General features: G+C 43.8%; 1 protein-coding gene across 1 annotated transcript; it reads left to right on the forward strand.

The window, feature by feature from the left end:
* Window positions 1-8356: 8356 nt before the first annotated feature.
* Window positions 8357-17145, forward strand: RASD2 (RASD family member 2). Its single transcript, XM_009976405.3, has 3 exons — window positions 8357-8984; window positions 13031-13310; window positions 14852-17145. Exons 2-3 carry the CDS (start codon window positions 13040-13042, stop codon window positions 15379-15381), a joined length of 801 nt encoding a protein of 266 aa, XP_009974707.1. The 5' UTR covers window positions 8357-8984; window positions 13031-13039; the 3' UTR covers window positions 15382-17145.
* Window positions 17146-17624: the final 479 nt, after the last annotated feature.

Consider the following 17624-nt stretch of genomic DNA (forward strand, 5'->3'; position numbering starts at 1 on the left):
TGCGCCGTCAACGAGGGACTGCATCAGAGCCACTGCTTTGCAGGACTTTTGCTTCATGATCCCGAGTGCTTTACCTTTGCTGCTGAATTTGGTTTCAAGTCCTCACTGGCAGCACTGAGCTTGTGCCACCACTCATTAAAGGAACAGCAAGTATGGCGTGAATCTACGTGCCTGGTTTCCTTTCTGTAGCATTAAAATAGCGTAAAGTGCCTTTCAAAGACACTGAGAAGGAGGAATCGCTATTTCTGGGTGCTTACATAAACTGTCTTCAAGTGCAAAAGTGGAAAAGATTGAACTCCTGATGTTCTTCCCCTACCCCCTCCTTTAAAAAGGGCACTATATAGAATTAGGTTGTATGGTAAAAGGGTCAAATACCTGAGGCAGAACAAAAACACAATGTGGCTTAGGTCTGTACCCCATGAAAGAGGCCAGCAGATGAAGCAGCTCCAAGTTTTTGTGTCCTATCCTAATCAACAATGATTTCCAGTACAAATTCTTAGGGTTATCCGCTTCCCTTTCTTTGTTCGACCTGCCGCATAAATCACAGACCCTTTTCTCTATACTCCAGCACTAGCGAGAGTGGAAATCCTGATGGGTTCCTTTGTCAGTAATTACATTTGTCCCTTCTGTTCATTTCACAGATGCAGCTGCCCTCTGCTTCAAATCAAAGTGCAGGTCAGAACCAATGGGAGCCTTTAATAATCTGGTAGTCTCATCCGGCGCTGAAGACAGAAAGTTTTCTTGCTAATTGGATTGTTGTGAGATTATTTGAAGAGGCACAAGCTCCTCTGGACAGAGGGAGGCTGGGAGCGTGCAGAGTGATGGAGAAGGTAATGGGTAAATTTATACTCCTGTAAACGTCCTTCAAGCCCTCAGCCAGAACAAACACATAGAAAATGCCTTAGATCTGATTTCCTTTGACTCAGCAGCTTGCTTAGTCATTCACACCAGAGTGAAAGCCACTTTGATAGGCTCTCATGTCAGAATGATAGCTTTTTACATTGCTAGCACAGCTCGTGGCCTGCGTGGAGGAAAGAAGCTTGTGGCAAGGAAAGGCTGGTGCTGCCCTACTGCTTCTGCTGGGCAGGGCACTGGGGCAGGCACTCGGGGCGGAATGCCCCAGCCTTGAAATCTTGCCTCTGAGGAGGCAGGCAGCAGCGCCGCTGGCTCCGTACGAACGAGAACTGCTTGTAGCTGTCACTGAAAAATCTGAATTTTCCCAATTCCACATCATCAGAGAGATTTGCAGGCAGAGGAGCCGGACTGGTTCAGGAAAATTCTCCAATTTCACATTAACTAAAGGGACCCATTCAGATTTGGCCTCTGTCAGTAAATATGTGCATATACAGAAGCTTTAGTCAGAGCTCTGATTTTTTTAGTTAAAAAAGAAGATGCTAGTCATTTCTGCTGTAGAGGAAAAACTGGACCTGCAGCACACTCAGGACTTCTTTCCTCTTATCTAGTTTGGTTTAATCTTGCAGGTTTTAAGCCTGTTTCATGATTTTGAGGACCTGGCACATATTTGTGGAGATACTGTAGCAGGCAACACTGCCTCTTAAAAACTGGGCCAATGCAGTTTTGTGCTCTGGCTCCTTTCAAGGACGCAGAAGAGGTTATCGACATGTTGATTAACTATACTTCACTGGCAGGTTTTGGTACTCTGCAGTGAGTGTTTGTTAAACTTACGTCTCTGTGTGCTGTGTCAACTCCTGGCCATACAGCTGATGCCCAGGCCTGGGGACAGTAGATGGGGACTCTATTTCTAGTCCTGAAACCTGGAAGCTATTATCTGCGTGGCCCTTTGCAGACAGATACAACCCATTCTGCTTGTGCTCCCAACTGGCCAAAAGCTATATAATCTCTCAACAGGACCGATTAACTCATGCTCAACAGCTCATTAGCGATGGCTGCTCAGTTTTCAGTTTGGAGTAGAGGCAGGGGGAGCTCCTGTCTTGAGACCTCACTCTGAGTCACCTGGGAGTAACTACTTAAAACCTGTATGCACATTCAGTTTTTCCATTTGTAAACTGCTAAATTATTTACGTTCCTGTTCCATAGGAAGGACCGAGTCTAGCTTCCTAGGTATTTGCAGAACATGTGGAGATATTAGCAAAAAAGTTACACCAAGAGTATATAGTATTACCATTATTATTATAATGGATTTCACTTTGGATCTTGAGTACATGATTGCAGTCATCTGAGAGGGGAAAACAGAACAAGAACAAAAAGAAATATAAAAGAACAATCTGTCATTCTCACCTGTTGTTCCCTTTGGAACGATTCCCATTCACTGGCTTCCTTTGATTATAAACAGCGGTGTATAATGTCTCTCAAATGAAAGGAATGAGGCATTTTTCAACCCCCAAAAACTTTCTTATTTTCTTAATGGAATTAACAGTAAAAAAAGAACAAGTGCTGTAATTGCTCAGGTTCTAGCATAGGACTGGTCCTTTAGATAGAGGAGGGCACAGAAACAGTTAACCCAGTATAAGAACGCAGTGCCCTAATTCATACTGATCATCATCATGTTGCTGTTGCTCTTCTTGTAAGGAACCACAGTGAAAGCAAGTGCCAAATAAAACCTGAGCGGAATCATGCAGGTGCAGAGCCAGAGCCACCAGGAAGCTTCAGGTTGGCAACCCAAGAAGATCACTTAGTACTAGACAGTTTTCGTGCTCAGGCTCTGTCTCCAGGAAGACAACCAAGGGAATCTTCTGAGCAATCAGCTCGAGGGTACACAGTCCACCCTCACGGCTTCAGGGAGCAGCAGCGGATTTAGAGAAGCCTGTCTCCCAGGCATTAAAAGACAACGGTGTCAGCTAGAAGAACATACCTGTAAGGATTGCCAGGTTTTACAGGTGAATTAACCCCCGTTTTCTGGAGGCACAGGTGTAGATGTAAAGTGTTGGTGGAGTATGAATGAATGTGAGAAACCAGATCCTTAGAGAAGCAATTTTTTGCACTTGACAGCTTGCAAGGCAAGGAGGGCGTCTGAATGGGAGTGTTTATACGGACCCAGCTGATTCCATATATAGTGGCCAGACCCAGAGTTATAATTGCCACTTCTTAATGGAGGCCAAAATAGAATAGCTGATCCCAGGCACCATGTGCTGCAGAGGGCTCTGGCTTGTCAGCCTGGTTTTTTGTGCATCTCCTCTTGTTCATATGCCATTTGTTCTGTCTTTGTTTTCAGCTGTATCTAATGACCCTTCATGGTGCTTTTGATCAGATTTTTCTGTGGAGACTTACAAGGCTCTCCTCCTCAGTCCTCTTCACCTTCTCTCAGCCCCTCCTTCCTCTCTGCTCTCCTTAATTGTTCATATTCCCATTGCAGGTAAAAATCTTCCAGAGATAATCATCGGCCCTGGTCAGAGGGTCAGAATGGATGGTAAAAGAGGACAAGTAAGGGCGTATCTTGGGGAGCCAAGTAACAGCAGTGGGGACACAGCTATAGAAATGGTCCAAAAGGGATCGTTTCCCTCTCTGTCTTTTGGAAGCACTGGGATGGTGTCACCCAGAGGAGAGGTTTGGGGGCCTTTTGAATGAACCCCTTCCTACCAGCATCATTCAGCAGGAGACCCATGCATTGGCTCCCTCCCAGGCATGCAGTTATCCGTCTGGACACAGCGCCTGGGAGCAGCTAGGGAAATGGGATGCTGAACAGAAACCAAAAGTCATGATGTGTACCTGCACCCACTCCTTCCTGAAAGGCTGACACAGCACTCCGGAGTCACTGTCAGGTGAGTGCATGATTTGTCCTTCCACTCCGGCAGGATCACCGGCTGCACGGGTGGACGTGGTGGGGGTCGCTTTTCCTCCATCAGGGCCTGGGAGACTGTAAACCAACCCCCCCTTGGTATTCACTGAGGGTAAAGAAATTAATCGTACACTTTGTTGGTTTTTTTTTCCCACCATGTTCTACCCTGAAAACTTCCTGAAAAATGGGGGGTTTTATAAGCTTCAGTTTTACTTCCTAGTAATTTTTCAAAGATAGGGAAAGTTTTATAAAGTTTCAACAGTGGAATGAAAATGAAAGTGTGCATGCGTGTCTGGTGAGGAAATCTGGACGTGCTGTGTCAGTGGCAAAAGAAAAGGAGAGGGACTAGAAATGCAGACTTTTCTCAAAAATATTTAATTAAAATTAATTTAAAATATTATTCACAGCAAACGCAGCAAATAAGAGGTGACATGGACGTTTTTCACAGCAAAGTGATGTTTTTCCATTTTGCAGGGACCTCAGTAAATATTATTAACCCGGTTTACACCCTGGGACACTGGGAAATTACAGTCATACACAAATTCTGTGACAGGACCAGGCATGTAAGTCAGACCACCACTTTCTCAAATGCATGCCTTCTCCAGCTGTATTCTCCCAAGTATTACTGTTCTCACTCATAACTGATGGTGATTACTTATTTTCCTAGTCACTGTACTACCCCTGGAGAGCCCTTCACTGAATTTAAATACCCAGGAGGTACAGGTAATGCAGGGGCAGTAATACCTGTGGCTGCTCACTTACTTGCTGTTCAGAATATGACTTGGTGCCTGCAGTTTACTGACTCTTGAACACTAACTTTTCGGCATTGCTTGAAGGGAGGGGCACCAAGCAGGAGAAATGAATGTAGGAGGGAGGGAAGGTGAGGGGGTGGAAAAATGAGCCTGCTTTACTGAATAATGAGGGGCGTGAAAATGAATGGGGAAAGAGAGAGAAAAGCTGGTTTAAATATTTAATCTCTGTTGCATTTGCTTTTGAAGAAGAAACAAAAGCCTTGGAACATCTTTTGTCTTGAACTAATTCTGACCAGAGCTGAGCCCATGCAGTTGTCACTTCTGTCATTTGCCTTAAGGTGGAGAGAAACGGATTGGTGCTGTTGCATCAGCCCATCACAACAGCCTCTGTCTCCAGCCACAACTGGTGCCTGGAACTGCAGAAGGTATAAATTACTCATGACAGTAACACCTCTGCCCCACAAGCCCATGCCGCCCCAGATACTGGTGCAGGGGTGGTCAGTGTGTGTGCTGCCCGGGAGCTGCACCTTTCTTCAGAGAGGAGGAAGCTGCTCTGGAGAGAAATTGCCTGCTCATGTGTCCCACCCCCGAGCAAGTCACTTCACTTTAGGTCCTCACCACCATCTGGAGCCAGGTGGTTAGCACAACACACCACAGCAGTATTTTCCCCTTGCCTCTCCCCATTCCTCTGCACATCTTATTACCCACCCTCTTCCTGCAACATTTCTCTTCCCTTGACTTGCCCTCTCAAGTCCTCCCTCTCTGCTCATCGATGGTTTAGGCAGAGCCAAAATAAGCACAGCTGTCTCATCTACTGGCCACAGCTGAGGCAGCCCCATGGATGAGCTGGCAGGACCCATACACCAGCCTCAGAAAGGACATCTATATGCACTGATGAGCCACTGTGTCAACGAGGTCATTTGCTTTCCGTTAGTCCTATATAAACCACGTGATTTAGTTGATATAACTCATCTGCCACGCATTCTGCTTCTCTTGTCTCTCACTATGGACACCCAGACTTGAGGACTACACCGCCAGGCAGGCACAGCCCTTCATAGCAGTGGTGGTTCTTTGCAGCCACAGGCTGTCATCCTCTGAGACAGCCTTAGCCAGATAAAAACCTCATTTAGGCTTTCTTTATAGACTGGAGGAGTAAGAGGGAGAAAAGCCTCTAGAGAGTAATTCATTGTAAGCCTAGCTTTTAAATGGGTAAATATCCGTAAGCTCTAAGAAAGGCTGATGGTCTCTGACTAACCAGAGGAAACTGCTGAGACTGGGAACTTTTTCTCTTGTTTTTGGCAGTGGCTTTGTCTCTCTGATCCACTTATTCCCTTTACAACCCGAAAAACAAAGAGATGCTGCCATCCCTACTTCTTAGATGGGAGCAGATATATCGTGACTTCTCTACCAGAACCCCTCAGGACATCTTTGGAAAAGCAGGGATTTTTTCAAGCTTTGGTCTCCTGAGCCCTGAGAAAAGGCATGAAAGACTAGCCTTTCATCAACTCCTCAAGTGGGAGCACACCAGAAAAAATGAAGTAAAAAAACCTAACCCAAAAAGCTATAGCAACATTTCTCGAGCCTCTGAAGGCTCATATTTAGCAATTATCTTTCAAAGGCTTACTTCAAAAGTAATTTATTATTTTACTAGCTGTTTGCTAAAAGATCAAATAAAGCCAAGGTGCGTAGTCAAGTATGTTCCTATTTTATTTTGCTATAATTTGAAGAACTCATTTGGCTACTTTAAATGCTGGAGAAGACAACTGAGTGGGAGTTTGGGCTGGGTGAGAAGCCAGCTAGGCAAGAGTTTTGCATTTGGTTTACAAAAGAGCTTGAGTAGGCTGAGATTCCAGGCTGATGAGATGGTCTCTACAATGACTACTCTCTTTTTTGGCAGAGAACCTATATGCTCGACATGTGAGTTATAGTGATGAAAGAGGAGTTTCTTCTCTGTAGCACTATAGGTTTTGACTTTGCTGATTTTTGCAACAGTTCCTCCCATGGCAATGATATCAGGATGCTGATCACTCTGTATCTAAGCTACACAAATCATTGACCAGACACCAAAGATGGCACCTTTTGGTCCTGGTTTGATCTGAACCAATGACTTAGGAATGGAAAGCATCATATCTTATTTCAAAAATTTGTCTGAGCCATAAAAATATTCCTCTACTTTTTGCCAAAGAGAAAAGACGCAGGAGCTGACAAAGGAGTCCTGGTATTGTGGTCTAAAAGGAGCTGAGTTCAGGTTATGACCCGTTACCAGAAGCCAGCAGTGTTTCAGCGGAGCTGTGTCAAGCCACGACCTTCCTTCTCAGATGTAAAGATGTCTGCACTAGGACAAAGCCAGGAGCTGCTGCTTCCCGATTCGATCAACGGTGTTTTGCCTTTGCATTAGCTCGGGGGGGGGGGGGGTTGTCCCAAATCCTCCTCCTGCCTCAGGCCTGACCTTAGCGGGACCTGCTGCCTTTCCCAGACGGTCACAGCGGGATGGGCCTCGGGGCCTGTGGTGTGGCCTTCAAAGTCCATGGGCAGAGAGAGACGACGTACCGGCGCGCGGGGCTGTGGGCCGGCGCCGGCCATGGCGCCCTCCTCAGCGGTTGCTGATGGCCGCTGTGCAGCGCCGGCGGTGTGGGCGAAGGAGGGAAGCGTTGTTCTGAGGGTGACAACAGACACCTCCGCGCGCTCTGGGGAAAAGGAGGAGAAAAAGCAAGGCGTCCCGGGAATTCCTCCAAAGCTGCAGGCAGGAATTGCTGGGGGGGTGGTCTGAAGACGAAACAGGCGAAGTAGTTGGAGGAACCTTTGGGTTCAACCTAGAGTAAATTTTCTCAAAGAAAAGAGAACTGTGGGAGACCTGAAACTGTATTCAGAATTGGGAGATTGTGCCTCCCATCCATGGTCTTATTGTCAAAATGTCTTGAAAAATCTCAGTGTTTTTCTTCCCCTTTTTTCCCCCCTCTGATTAGGATTTTTAAGTGGGAAATGCTGAAATTCTTAATTTCAGATCTTTCAAAATCAATCTTATTAACATCTTTTAAAATAGACTTGTAGTTCTAAACTATTATTCAGCTCAAAAAGAAGGAAAAATTAGAATCAATAAACAGTGAGATAAACTGCAAACACGATTTTTCACTTGGGGTTGAACAAACTCCTTGAATTGACCCTAATTTTTCTTTGTTTCTCCTCTTTTTATGACCTTCAGTTCCCCACACTTTCAGTTTGTTTGACCTTTTCCTTACATTTTCATTACCCATCCATAGTTTAGTTTTTCATTTATTTAAATATTAATGAAGGAACAGCAGTTACACATTATCCTTATTTCTCAATCAAACAAACCAGCAATCCTAACATAATGTCTTGGAGGTTGAGGAAACAGGAGAAAGTATTCTATACAGCAAAAGAATTACAGGAATTATGAACAGAAAGCCCCTACTTGGGAAATGAGTCAGTCCGCTTCTGTCTAGCAGAAAAGATCAGCACAGAAGTACAGAGCCTTTAGAAACGGCTTATGAATTTACAGCTTGCAAAGTGAAGTCTCTGTGCCTCTTGTACACATATGCTAGCTCGTTCTGCACACATGCATACATACAGGTCTCTGGTGGAAAGACAGGGAACGTGCAGTCTGCAATGCATATGAAGTTTCTGTTTAGAGAAGAAAAGATTTTTTCAATAGGCACAAAATCCCACCCCCTCAGCAACCCTCCTTCCCTTGTGTCTGACACCGACTTCAAGGGAGGAGTTGAGCCAATTATCTGAGAGTCCTACAGAAGGAAAATCTGCAATTTGCCAGTAGTTGTGAGAGTGAGAGGGAGAAAAGCAGGGAGGAAAGAAGAACGACTTAACCGGCAAATGTAAAGAAAAAGCCCCTTCTCTCCTAGAAAGAGATTATTTTTAAGGCAAATCTCAGACCAGAAGAAAAGGAGGGGTGGTGCCAGGCAAGACCTGGGGAAGCGTAGGTTTACCACAGACAACTCCAATGCCCCCAGTGATTTTTCCCCATAGGGTCTGAGGCAGTGTAGAGGCAGGGTGGGCCAGCCATATGCACCCACGACCCTGCACGACTAGGTGTCGCTCCAGAGACCCTTTCCCCCACAGCAGAGCCTACAAAGTGCAACTTTCAAGAAAAGCCATTGGAAGTGGGAAAGGCTCTGACTCTCCTTCTCTCAAACTGAGGCTGTGAGAAGAGCTCACCTCCCCAAAGGGAAAAGCTATCACTGGTTCTGAGACACTTCTTTAGCCCATGTCAGTCGCCTGATCCAATATTTACCATCCATGGGGGAACGCCCTCTGGAGCCCTGCGATCCTTCCCAATCCTGCTAAGTTCCTGGGAAATACTGGCAAAGAACTGAGACCAGAGCAAGCAACGTGGGATCCACAGAACAACAGCCTTTTACAGCAGCAGCCGCCTCTGATTAGAATTATCAGCTTCATCAGACTGCACCGAGACCCAGGACTACTCCTCCAAGGAAAGAGAGGTAAGAAAGCAGCATGGAGTTTGGGATGAAAGTAGGAAACAGACATCCCACAAGAATGATTTTGGTGTGCATGAAAATGACAGGGATACTAGTAGTGATTAACAAATGACAGGTCTGTTATGCATGATACAGTTCGTGTCTGCCTATGTCCTTTTTAGCTGGGTGCAGCGAGTTACACTGGGATGGCAAACAGAGACACAAACAGTAACTGAAAACTGGGGAGTGCAAGAGAGGTAGTTCACAAGTCTGTTCATGGATGGCGAGAGGCAGGGAGCATAGCCCCTCATGGGAGGATGGTAAACTAAGGTGCAAAAAGCTCTAGGCAGGTTGAATGAAGAATGTCTTCCTCAGATACCTCTCTCCGGGTGCTCAGTATCAAAACTGTCAGCATCTCACTGGAATTCAGACAAGCGCTCTTCAGAGCATACAAAAGCAGGTTCGTTGTTATTCACTCCGAGGTCTGCCTATGAAACAAGCAGTGGTGGTTAGCAGGTAGAAGACAACACAGGGAGTCAAAAGAAATGGGGTTTAATGTTGATTTTGTACAGCTGTTTCAACACTCTCTGGGTGTATGAGCCTTTCCTTTTATTAAGTGGAGATAACACTCATTGCCTACATTTCTAGGGCATTTTGAAATCCCCGTACTGCACCAATATAAAATACTAATGTAAAGTTTCTAGCATCAAGCTAGTGCATAAAGCAGAGGATACCACTGGGAATTAATCTATGCTTAAGCATTTAATAAACTGGAAGGAAAAGATGTAGATTAAAGCCAGCTGGAGGTTGTTTGTCTCCTCATTCTCTTCTGATTGATTTTGCTTTACTTCGTACATGAACATGTGGTCTCTCTCTGTTTCCTTTCTTCTGCCTTTAATCTTTTTTCAATATGTGAGTCTCTGTGCTTCCCCCCACCCTTGGGTGTGAAGGCTGAAGTTTCATTCCTTTTCTGAGGACGAAAGAAGGCAGATTGTACTGAACTGGAGGAAAAACTGGAGTGAGGGGATCAGAAGGGAGAACACAAATCACAAATACAAGCTTCTGTTTCAACAGCACACTCTGAGTCACATTTGCAGCAGAGGTGATGAGTAGCAACTACATGAATCAAAGTGCTGAAAACCATCTTTTGATTTTGTGTGAGATGAAATGCAGTCAGCAAAGAAAGCACAAGAGTCCTCTTGACTGAATGCCTTGACAGGTGGAACAAGGGCAGTATAAACTGACTATTTACATCAAAATCTGCATGTCCTCATACCCCTGCTTCCCCTTCAGTGCATCTACATCCTTGGGGCAAAGTGTCCTGAAATAAGCATTGTCTGCCCATAGGATTTTGCCTTTGATGGGGGTGGGAGGCAGCGTGATTTAATGACCAGAGATGCAAGGGTGAGGAGAGCTGGAAAGGAGAAAGAGTTTGAAAGGTAGGAATCCCAGAGTCTGTTCATGTTTCTCATTTGTAGGACCTTTGATGACCACCCAGCTTCCTTGCGCCTTACTCTTCCCTGTGTGTGGGTAGCTGTGGTGGCAATTCTTTCTTCAAGCTGTTCAGTATACAGTGGCATTAACTGATGTCCAAAGCAGTGGAATTGATTTCAAAGTGGAGGACAGAAGTGCCTCTTGCACTAAAGGTACAAAATTAACCCTCTAAGCAGCTGCAGTGACACAGTCCACCTCCTTTGCTGTGTGATGGGAGTTTCTCTAATTACCAGCAGCTCAGTGGTTACCTGTCAGTCAGCAATATAATTTGCAGGATTTTGGCTTATAAAGCTGCTGGCCAGGATCAGGTCCCTCCACATGCACGTTCTGTAGAGGACATATAAGGCATTTTCTTAAAAAGCGTAACTGTGCTCACTCCTAGATGCTGCCACACCAAGTTGTACAAAACTGATCTTCTGCAGGTATGAACTAACACAGTCCTCTCGCCCTCATGCAGCTACACTGGTCCATCCCGGTCTGAAGAGCTGACTCATTCCTATGTCTCTCCTGGGCTGTAGAAAAGTTTGTAGTTTTTCTCACAAAATCTATGTCACTGCTTTCCTCTGCCGGCTAAATAAAGCCTGAGAGGGTGAAAGGGAGCATCTCAAAGCAGCTCCGTCACCATTTGTCTGCCCATGGATGCAAGAGTATTGGACTGGCTACGTAGGAAAGGGCAGAGACAGGGTACATGGCAGTGTTGTTTCAGAGATTAAATATGGTGTTTCTGCACTGTTGGAGATAGGTCCTGTTCTAAATAAAACACAGAGTCCGGTTCAAATACCAGGTGTGCTCCTTGCTGTCATTCCTGTCATAGCAATTCCAACAATACCATAACTCTGCATGTGTGTGTCCATCCAAAGTTATGTTCTGACATTACCGTCTGGCTCTAATATTATTCTGTCCTGCCTGCTGAATATAATTCAGTGTGAGCTACTCTGAGGAAAGCATTGCATTTTCTTTTGTGATTTAGCTAGGGCTCAATGTGCTGTTGGCGTGCAGCAAATTATAGCAATAATAATAAATAGTAGTGTTTTGATGTTGCCTTCAGCTATAGCACAGCGCTTGTAATGATGCCGGATCAGAATTCCAGAGACTTCTTTATTTAGCAGCGACCGTATATTCACTGCTGCTTTGGTGCTTAGCACATGTTAAACAAAGTAAAAGATTTTAAGCTTTTGACTGAGATAAGTGTCAGCTACATAAAAGCTTGGGAGATAAAATTCACTCAAGGGAAAGATAGGAATCCAGATCTGGACCCAGGAATGATCTTTCAGTGTACATAAAGTACTTGCATTGTAATATTAAATAAACAACACCTAAGTTAAATAAACGGCACAGTGGGAACTTGATTTTTCTTTAATAAGATCCTAGTAACCAAAATAAACTCTGTCAAAAATGTGCCTTCTTTGCTCTAACAGTTAGCTAACCCCTATACAGGGGTTATATTTTTCCTTTCAGCACACAATTAATTTGAACTACTATGTGAAAAATGTCTGAGCAACACTTTTTTTTTTTTTCTATCAAAGTTTTTTGCATCTGAGTGCTATGTCAAAATGAGACTCCAAGGTCTTGAGACTCATTTTAGTAGGGTTGGAAATCTCATCTAATAGCTATTTAAGATGGCTGTCCTTCATCTTTTCTCCTGCTTGTACTCAGCACCCACAAAGACTGTGACACTCACAACAGCTGTGTATGTATAAAGACTGAAACTCCTATGAAATCTATGTTTCTGCAGTTTCATCCATTGCCAGCCATCCTGCTGCAATGCCAGTAGTTTGTTGATAGGGAGTTCCCACACGACCAGTCCAAAGAGCAGGATTAAGATCTGGTTTCTAAAAGATCACTGAAGGCACAGATCTTTGAATTTATCATCGGCCAGTGCTATTCTGTGGCTCAAACCCCCTGTGACAGCTATGAAGGCTGTATGGGACCAGCAATTTAACATTACATGGAAGGCTAGCTTCCACTGATGTTAAGCACGACTCTTGTTTCTGTCTGACTTTTGGCTGATCTCAGAAAATTAGTATTATGCACAGTTCCTATTTAGGCAACCAAACGAAGTGATCTAGGTCCTAATAGCAGCTGCAGTGGATGTAGTATATTGGGAAATCTGACCTCTGTGTTTCTGTATCTAAATGAGAACCAAGCTCTACTAAAAAATCTGGTAATGTTTAAGTGACGCAGATGGTGGGAAGGAACCTGGTGTCTAAGTTGAAGCATAGCTGATAAAATTAGCCCTTAATGTTTAAATAAAATAGCAAATTACAATTCAAAACCATGCTATTTTCAGTGTAAACGTCTTCATTTTCATATGACTTTAAAAGAAAATAAAATATCCAACCAAAAAAAACCAAAAACAAAAATCAACCAACCAACCAAACAAAAATCACTCCCTAGAAATTAGAATGAAAAAAATTAAGCATTTCCAGTGAAAAGATTTTGGTATGGATCATTGATTTACTAACCAGGACTGTGCTCCAAAGCACTCTTAGACAAGGGTGTGGTAAGGATCTGCCTTACTCCATCTTCCATTTAGCTTCTCTTCTTTCCTCCAACTCTGCTATTTCCTCTTTCAGGACCAAGCAATGATGAAGACCATGTCTGGTGGAAACTGCACCCTGAACGTGCCGGCCAAGAACTCATACCGCATGGTAGTGTTGGGAGCCTCCAGAGTGGGGAAAAGCTCCATTGTCTCACGTTTTCTCAATGGCCGGTTTGAGGACCAGTATACTCCCACCATTGAGGATTTTCATCGCAAGGTCTACAACATCCGGGGAGACATGTATCAGCTGGACATCCTGGACACCTCTGGGAATCACCCTTTCCCTGCTATGAGGAGGCTTTCCATCCTGACAGGTGCGAAAGTGGAGGGGAAGTTTGCAGATGGGGAACACTGGGTAAAAGATCATAAGGATAGATATTACCTTGAAAACTGTAGCCCGGAGATGACTCTTTCTTGGGAGGTAGCTAAAACTACTGCTTGGTTTTGTTGCAAGATGCACTTCTCTAGAGAGATATTTCCTGGCTGGGATGTTCCAGGCACTATAGGGAGTGAATTAGCCACAGAGAAGTCCACTGGGTAAAGGTCTGAAATTGTGATCTTCCCCTAGTTTATTTCTCTCCTACCTTCCCCTCCTGCTCCATATTTTTTATTGCAATTACAAATAAATGTCTGAATGAAATCTCATGGGTATAAAGAGCAGCAGGGGACAAAACAAGCATGCCATTATAAGACACAAGAAGTGAAAAACAAATGTAAAATGCACAGGAAGGTAATTCTAACCAAGAATATCTCAAAGATTTTTTTTTCCTTATATTTCCAGCCTGATTCCCTTGATGTGGTATTCCAATAAAAGGATAGCTCTGCTTTTACCCTTTCTCCTTAATGTATAGTTAATCAAATGCATTAAAGGGGAAAAAGGGAAAACAGGCTCATTTTGTATGTTCTCATTGTCAAGCAGTTTCTGTTGTGAGCTAAGATGTATTTTTTAATTATGAAAGTGACAGTGAAGATATATTCAGCCACGTCTCACAGCAAACCTACTTTCTGGATTTGCCTTCTGGATCTCCCCTTCTAGCTAGCCAGTGAATCATGACGTTCACATCTGAGCAGGTTAGTGTCCACATTCAGTGAGGACCTAGGGCCAGTTTCTGGGATACAGATGTGAGCTTTTGTCCCTGAAAGCTCTCTTAACATGTTCCACATTAATGTCATTCAACAGGCAATGATTTGCATTATTTTATATTTGCAAAATGAATTGTAAGTCAGGAAATGTCAAAAGGAAATGCCAGGGGATCTGTGTCATTTATGTATTTCTTTTTTTTTTTCCATGGTCTGTTTCTCTTGAACAAACAAAATAACAGCAGAGCATTGCACATTGGGAAACCTCTCATTCCTGACTTAGGTGTTAGGGACTGACTAGCTGTAATTCTTCAGTTCAGGTGTTGCTTCACGTATTCTGCAATCAAAAGGCCAAGGCTGAGTGGCTGCTAGCTCTACACTCTTCCTGGTGCCAGAACAGGCTGTTATGCACAGAGACACAAATGAAAGAAAAAAAAAAGAAAGGCTATGCAGCAAAGCTGAGATAGAAACATGTTTACAAAAGAGAGTAAAATGGGCAATAACTTGCAAGTCCAGTGCAACCTAGGAACGTAATAGGATATGGCTGAAGTAACATCATAGCCAACAGTCTTTTCCATAGCACTACATAAAAGTGTGGAAAGTTGAATTAGAAGAACTGGAATTAAAGTACAGCTGAGTGAAGAGATTCAAAAGGACCAAACAAAAAATATGGGGAGGAGATGGCAAATAAACCTATTGGCTTTTTTAAAATTAGCTCCTCTGACACAGGTTGCGACCAACAAGCCTTTACAGTATCTTTTTTTTTTAATTTCAGGGGATGTTTTCATCCTAGTATTCAGCTTGGACAACAGAGAATCCTTTGATGAGGTCAAGAGGCTCCAGAAACAGATCCTTGAGGTCAAATCCTGCCTGAAGAACAAGACCAAGGAATCAGCTGACCTCCCCATGGTTATCTGCGGCAACAAAAATGACCACAGTGAAATCTTCCGCAAGGTACGCTCAGATGAAGGTGAGAACCTTGTCTCCAGTGATGAAAACTGTGCTTACTTCGAAGTTTCAGCCAAGAAGAACACCAATGTGGATGAGATGTTCTATGTCCTCTTCAGCATGGCCAAGCTACCTCATGAGATGAGCCCTTCCCTCCACAGGAAAATCTCCATCCAGTATGGTGACACTTTTCAACAGAAATCCTTCCGGATGCGCCGAGTCAAGGACATGGATGCCTATGGCATGATCTCTCCCTTTGCTCGCCGGCCAAGTGTCAACAGTGACCTGAAGTATATCAAATCGAAAGTTCTCAGGGAAGGTCAGTCCAGGGAGAGGGAGAAATGCACGATTCAGTGAAGAGGGTTTGCACTTCTGTCTGAAGTCATCATCCACATGCAGTGCCTTAAAGAGAAATGGTCTGTGGCAGCACAGGATGGGCTCATGGGTTCATCAAGAAAACCCAACATGGAAAAAGGATAACTCTTCCTGTGGATTCTGCTGAGTCATGAATGTAAATAACATCGTCCTTGTAAACGACTGGGAAAAATCATATGCCTGAGATACTAGTGCATTTCCGTGTCTCTGTAATGTAGTTCTCCTTCATTTCCCTTTTTGTTTAAAGAATACAGACCTGAGAAGTAAAGATATTTCAACTTCATCCTTACAAAGCAAGCAGGTCAAAAATGCTCAGAAGGCATTAACAGTTACCCAGCACGCAGTTCTTGCTAGGAGAGAGGAGGTTATGTGTGTGCGTGCGTGTATCTGTGTGTCTATATGTATGTGTGCATGCTTGTGTGGAGCACTCCTCTTAAAAAATGGGACTTGCATGTCAAAGGGCATCAGTCTTAGTTGAGGTTTCCCAGATTGAGTGGACTCTATATACGGACACATGACTCTAACTCACTTCTGAGGGGACCTGCATTAAGATGATCTTGATTTTGTGCTTGTTGGGACAGTTACCATTTGACATCGACATGAATGTTTTTTTGTATTTTAGATTTTATTTGGGATTTGGGTTTTTTTATTGTCTGGGGGTGGGTCCTTAGCAAAATCAGATGGCAAGTGCATCTGATATCAAAACAGTGTCTACTTTCTAGCAGTGAAAAGTGGTTTTCATCTGTAAAACTATATAATATGTACATTGATTGAAAGTGAAATTGTTCTGCCAAAAGCCAATACATATGACTGCTTTGCAAGCCTGGTGTGATATTGTTTCTCAAAGAAGCCACACTGACTCTGAATACTGTAGTACAAATGCCACCCTTTGCCTTGCTGGCCACTGGAGCAATGATTCCTTCCTCTGCCAGTATCAGCCAAGACTGACCAGATTCATATGTCTGAAGCAGGATTGAGTTTTCCTTCAAAATGAGGAACTGAACGGTTGTAGGGCCAGCTCCATCATATTTCTTCTGTTAAGATGCCTCTAGTCATTTTGTTCATGGTTTTCCCTGTTTGATAAACCTTTGCATTGCAGAAGTGCTTCAGAACAGAAGCTTTGTGCTGACTGCCCAAACAGGGCTGAACTGTCCGGCCAGATAAATCTGCGGGTGTCCATCCACTTCTTCCCTTTCTCAGCCCAGTCCAGGCTTTACTTGTCTGCAGCTCTCTCCTTGTTCTTCTTCTGGCTTTATTGTTCTGTGTGCTCCTGTATGCCCTCGAAGTCCAATATATTCTCTCAGATGTGAAGCTTGCCACTCTTGCTGACTGGAATGAGACATGTACACACATAATTGGGGGCAAAGCATAACCCCAAGACTGCACACAACAGTACAGTACATACATCATACATACCTCAGAACAACCTTCAGATACTTTGTTTCTCCCTCACCCACAAATTCTGTTCTTGGCTGTATTTGCCTTGCTGTGTCCTGGGCAGAGCTGTGAGCTAGTTCATGCTATAATTTGACAGGAAACCAAGAATGATGGTTGTCTGTAAAAATTAGCACCTGGGACTCAAAATCCCATATTCATTTATTAGCTTCACTCTTCATTAGTACTGTATATTGACTGGTAAAATACACTGTTCTTTTATTCCTGTTGCCAGGGCAGCACCTTTCAGACCACATCCCCCTCCCTATCTATAAATATGTACAAGGTTTACGATTAAACCTGTTTTATTTATTAGCTGTGTCGTGGTCCTTTTTACTTTCTCCAAGAATAATGAAGAAGGTCTGATTTTTCTGTTGTGCAGGTGCAGCTAGGCAAGTGAGTTGTGGGTTGAGAGCCCTGATGAGATCACCAGTAAGAAGAGCCTTTTATGTTCTCCAGACACCAGGGGCTACACAGTTGTCTGGAGGAGAACTGTGTCTATATCTGCATATTTCTATCTATCTATCTATCTATCTATCTATCTATCTATCTATCTATCTATCTATCTATCTATCTATCTATCTATCTATCTATCTATTTGAACATTAACTTGTATATACAGATAGCCTCACAAGCAGAAGCAGTTACTCTTCCCCATGCTGCCTCCAACACAAGAGAAACAGTTCTGTCCTTCATGCACAGAGATGTCACGCTCATCCCTGATGTGATTTAATGTGGTCTCTGCAGAGACATCACCGTTTCTCTCAGCAGTCTCTCCATCTTACCATCTG

Source organism: Tyto alba, unplaced genomic scaffold (genome assembly GCF_018691265.1).
Source record: "Tyto alba isolate M040663 unplaced genomic scaffold, T.alba_DEE_v4.0 Super-Scaffold_2, whole genome shotgun sequence".
NCBI lineage: Eukaryota > Metazoa > Chordata > Aves > Strigiformes > Tytonidae > Tyto > Tyto alba.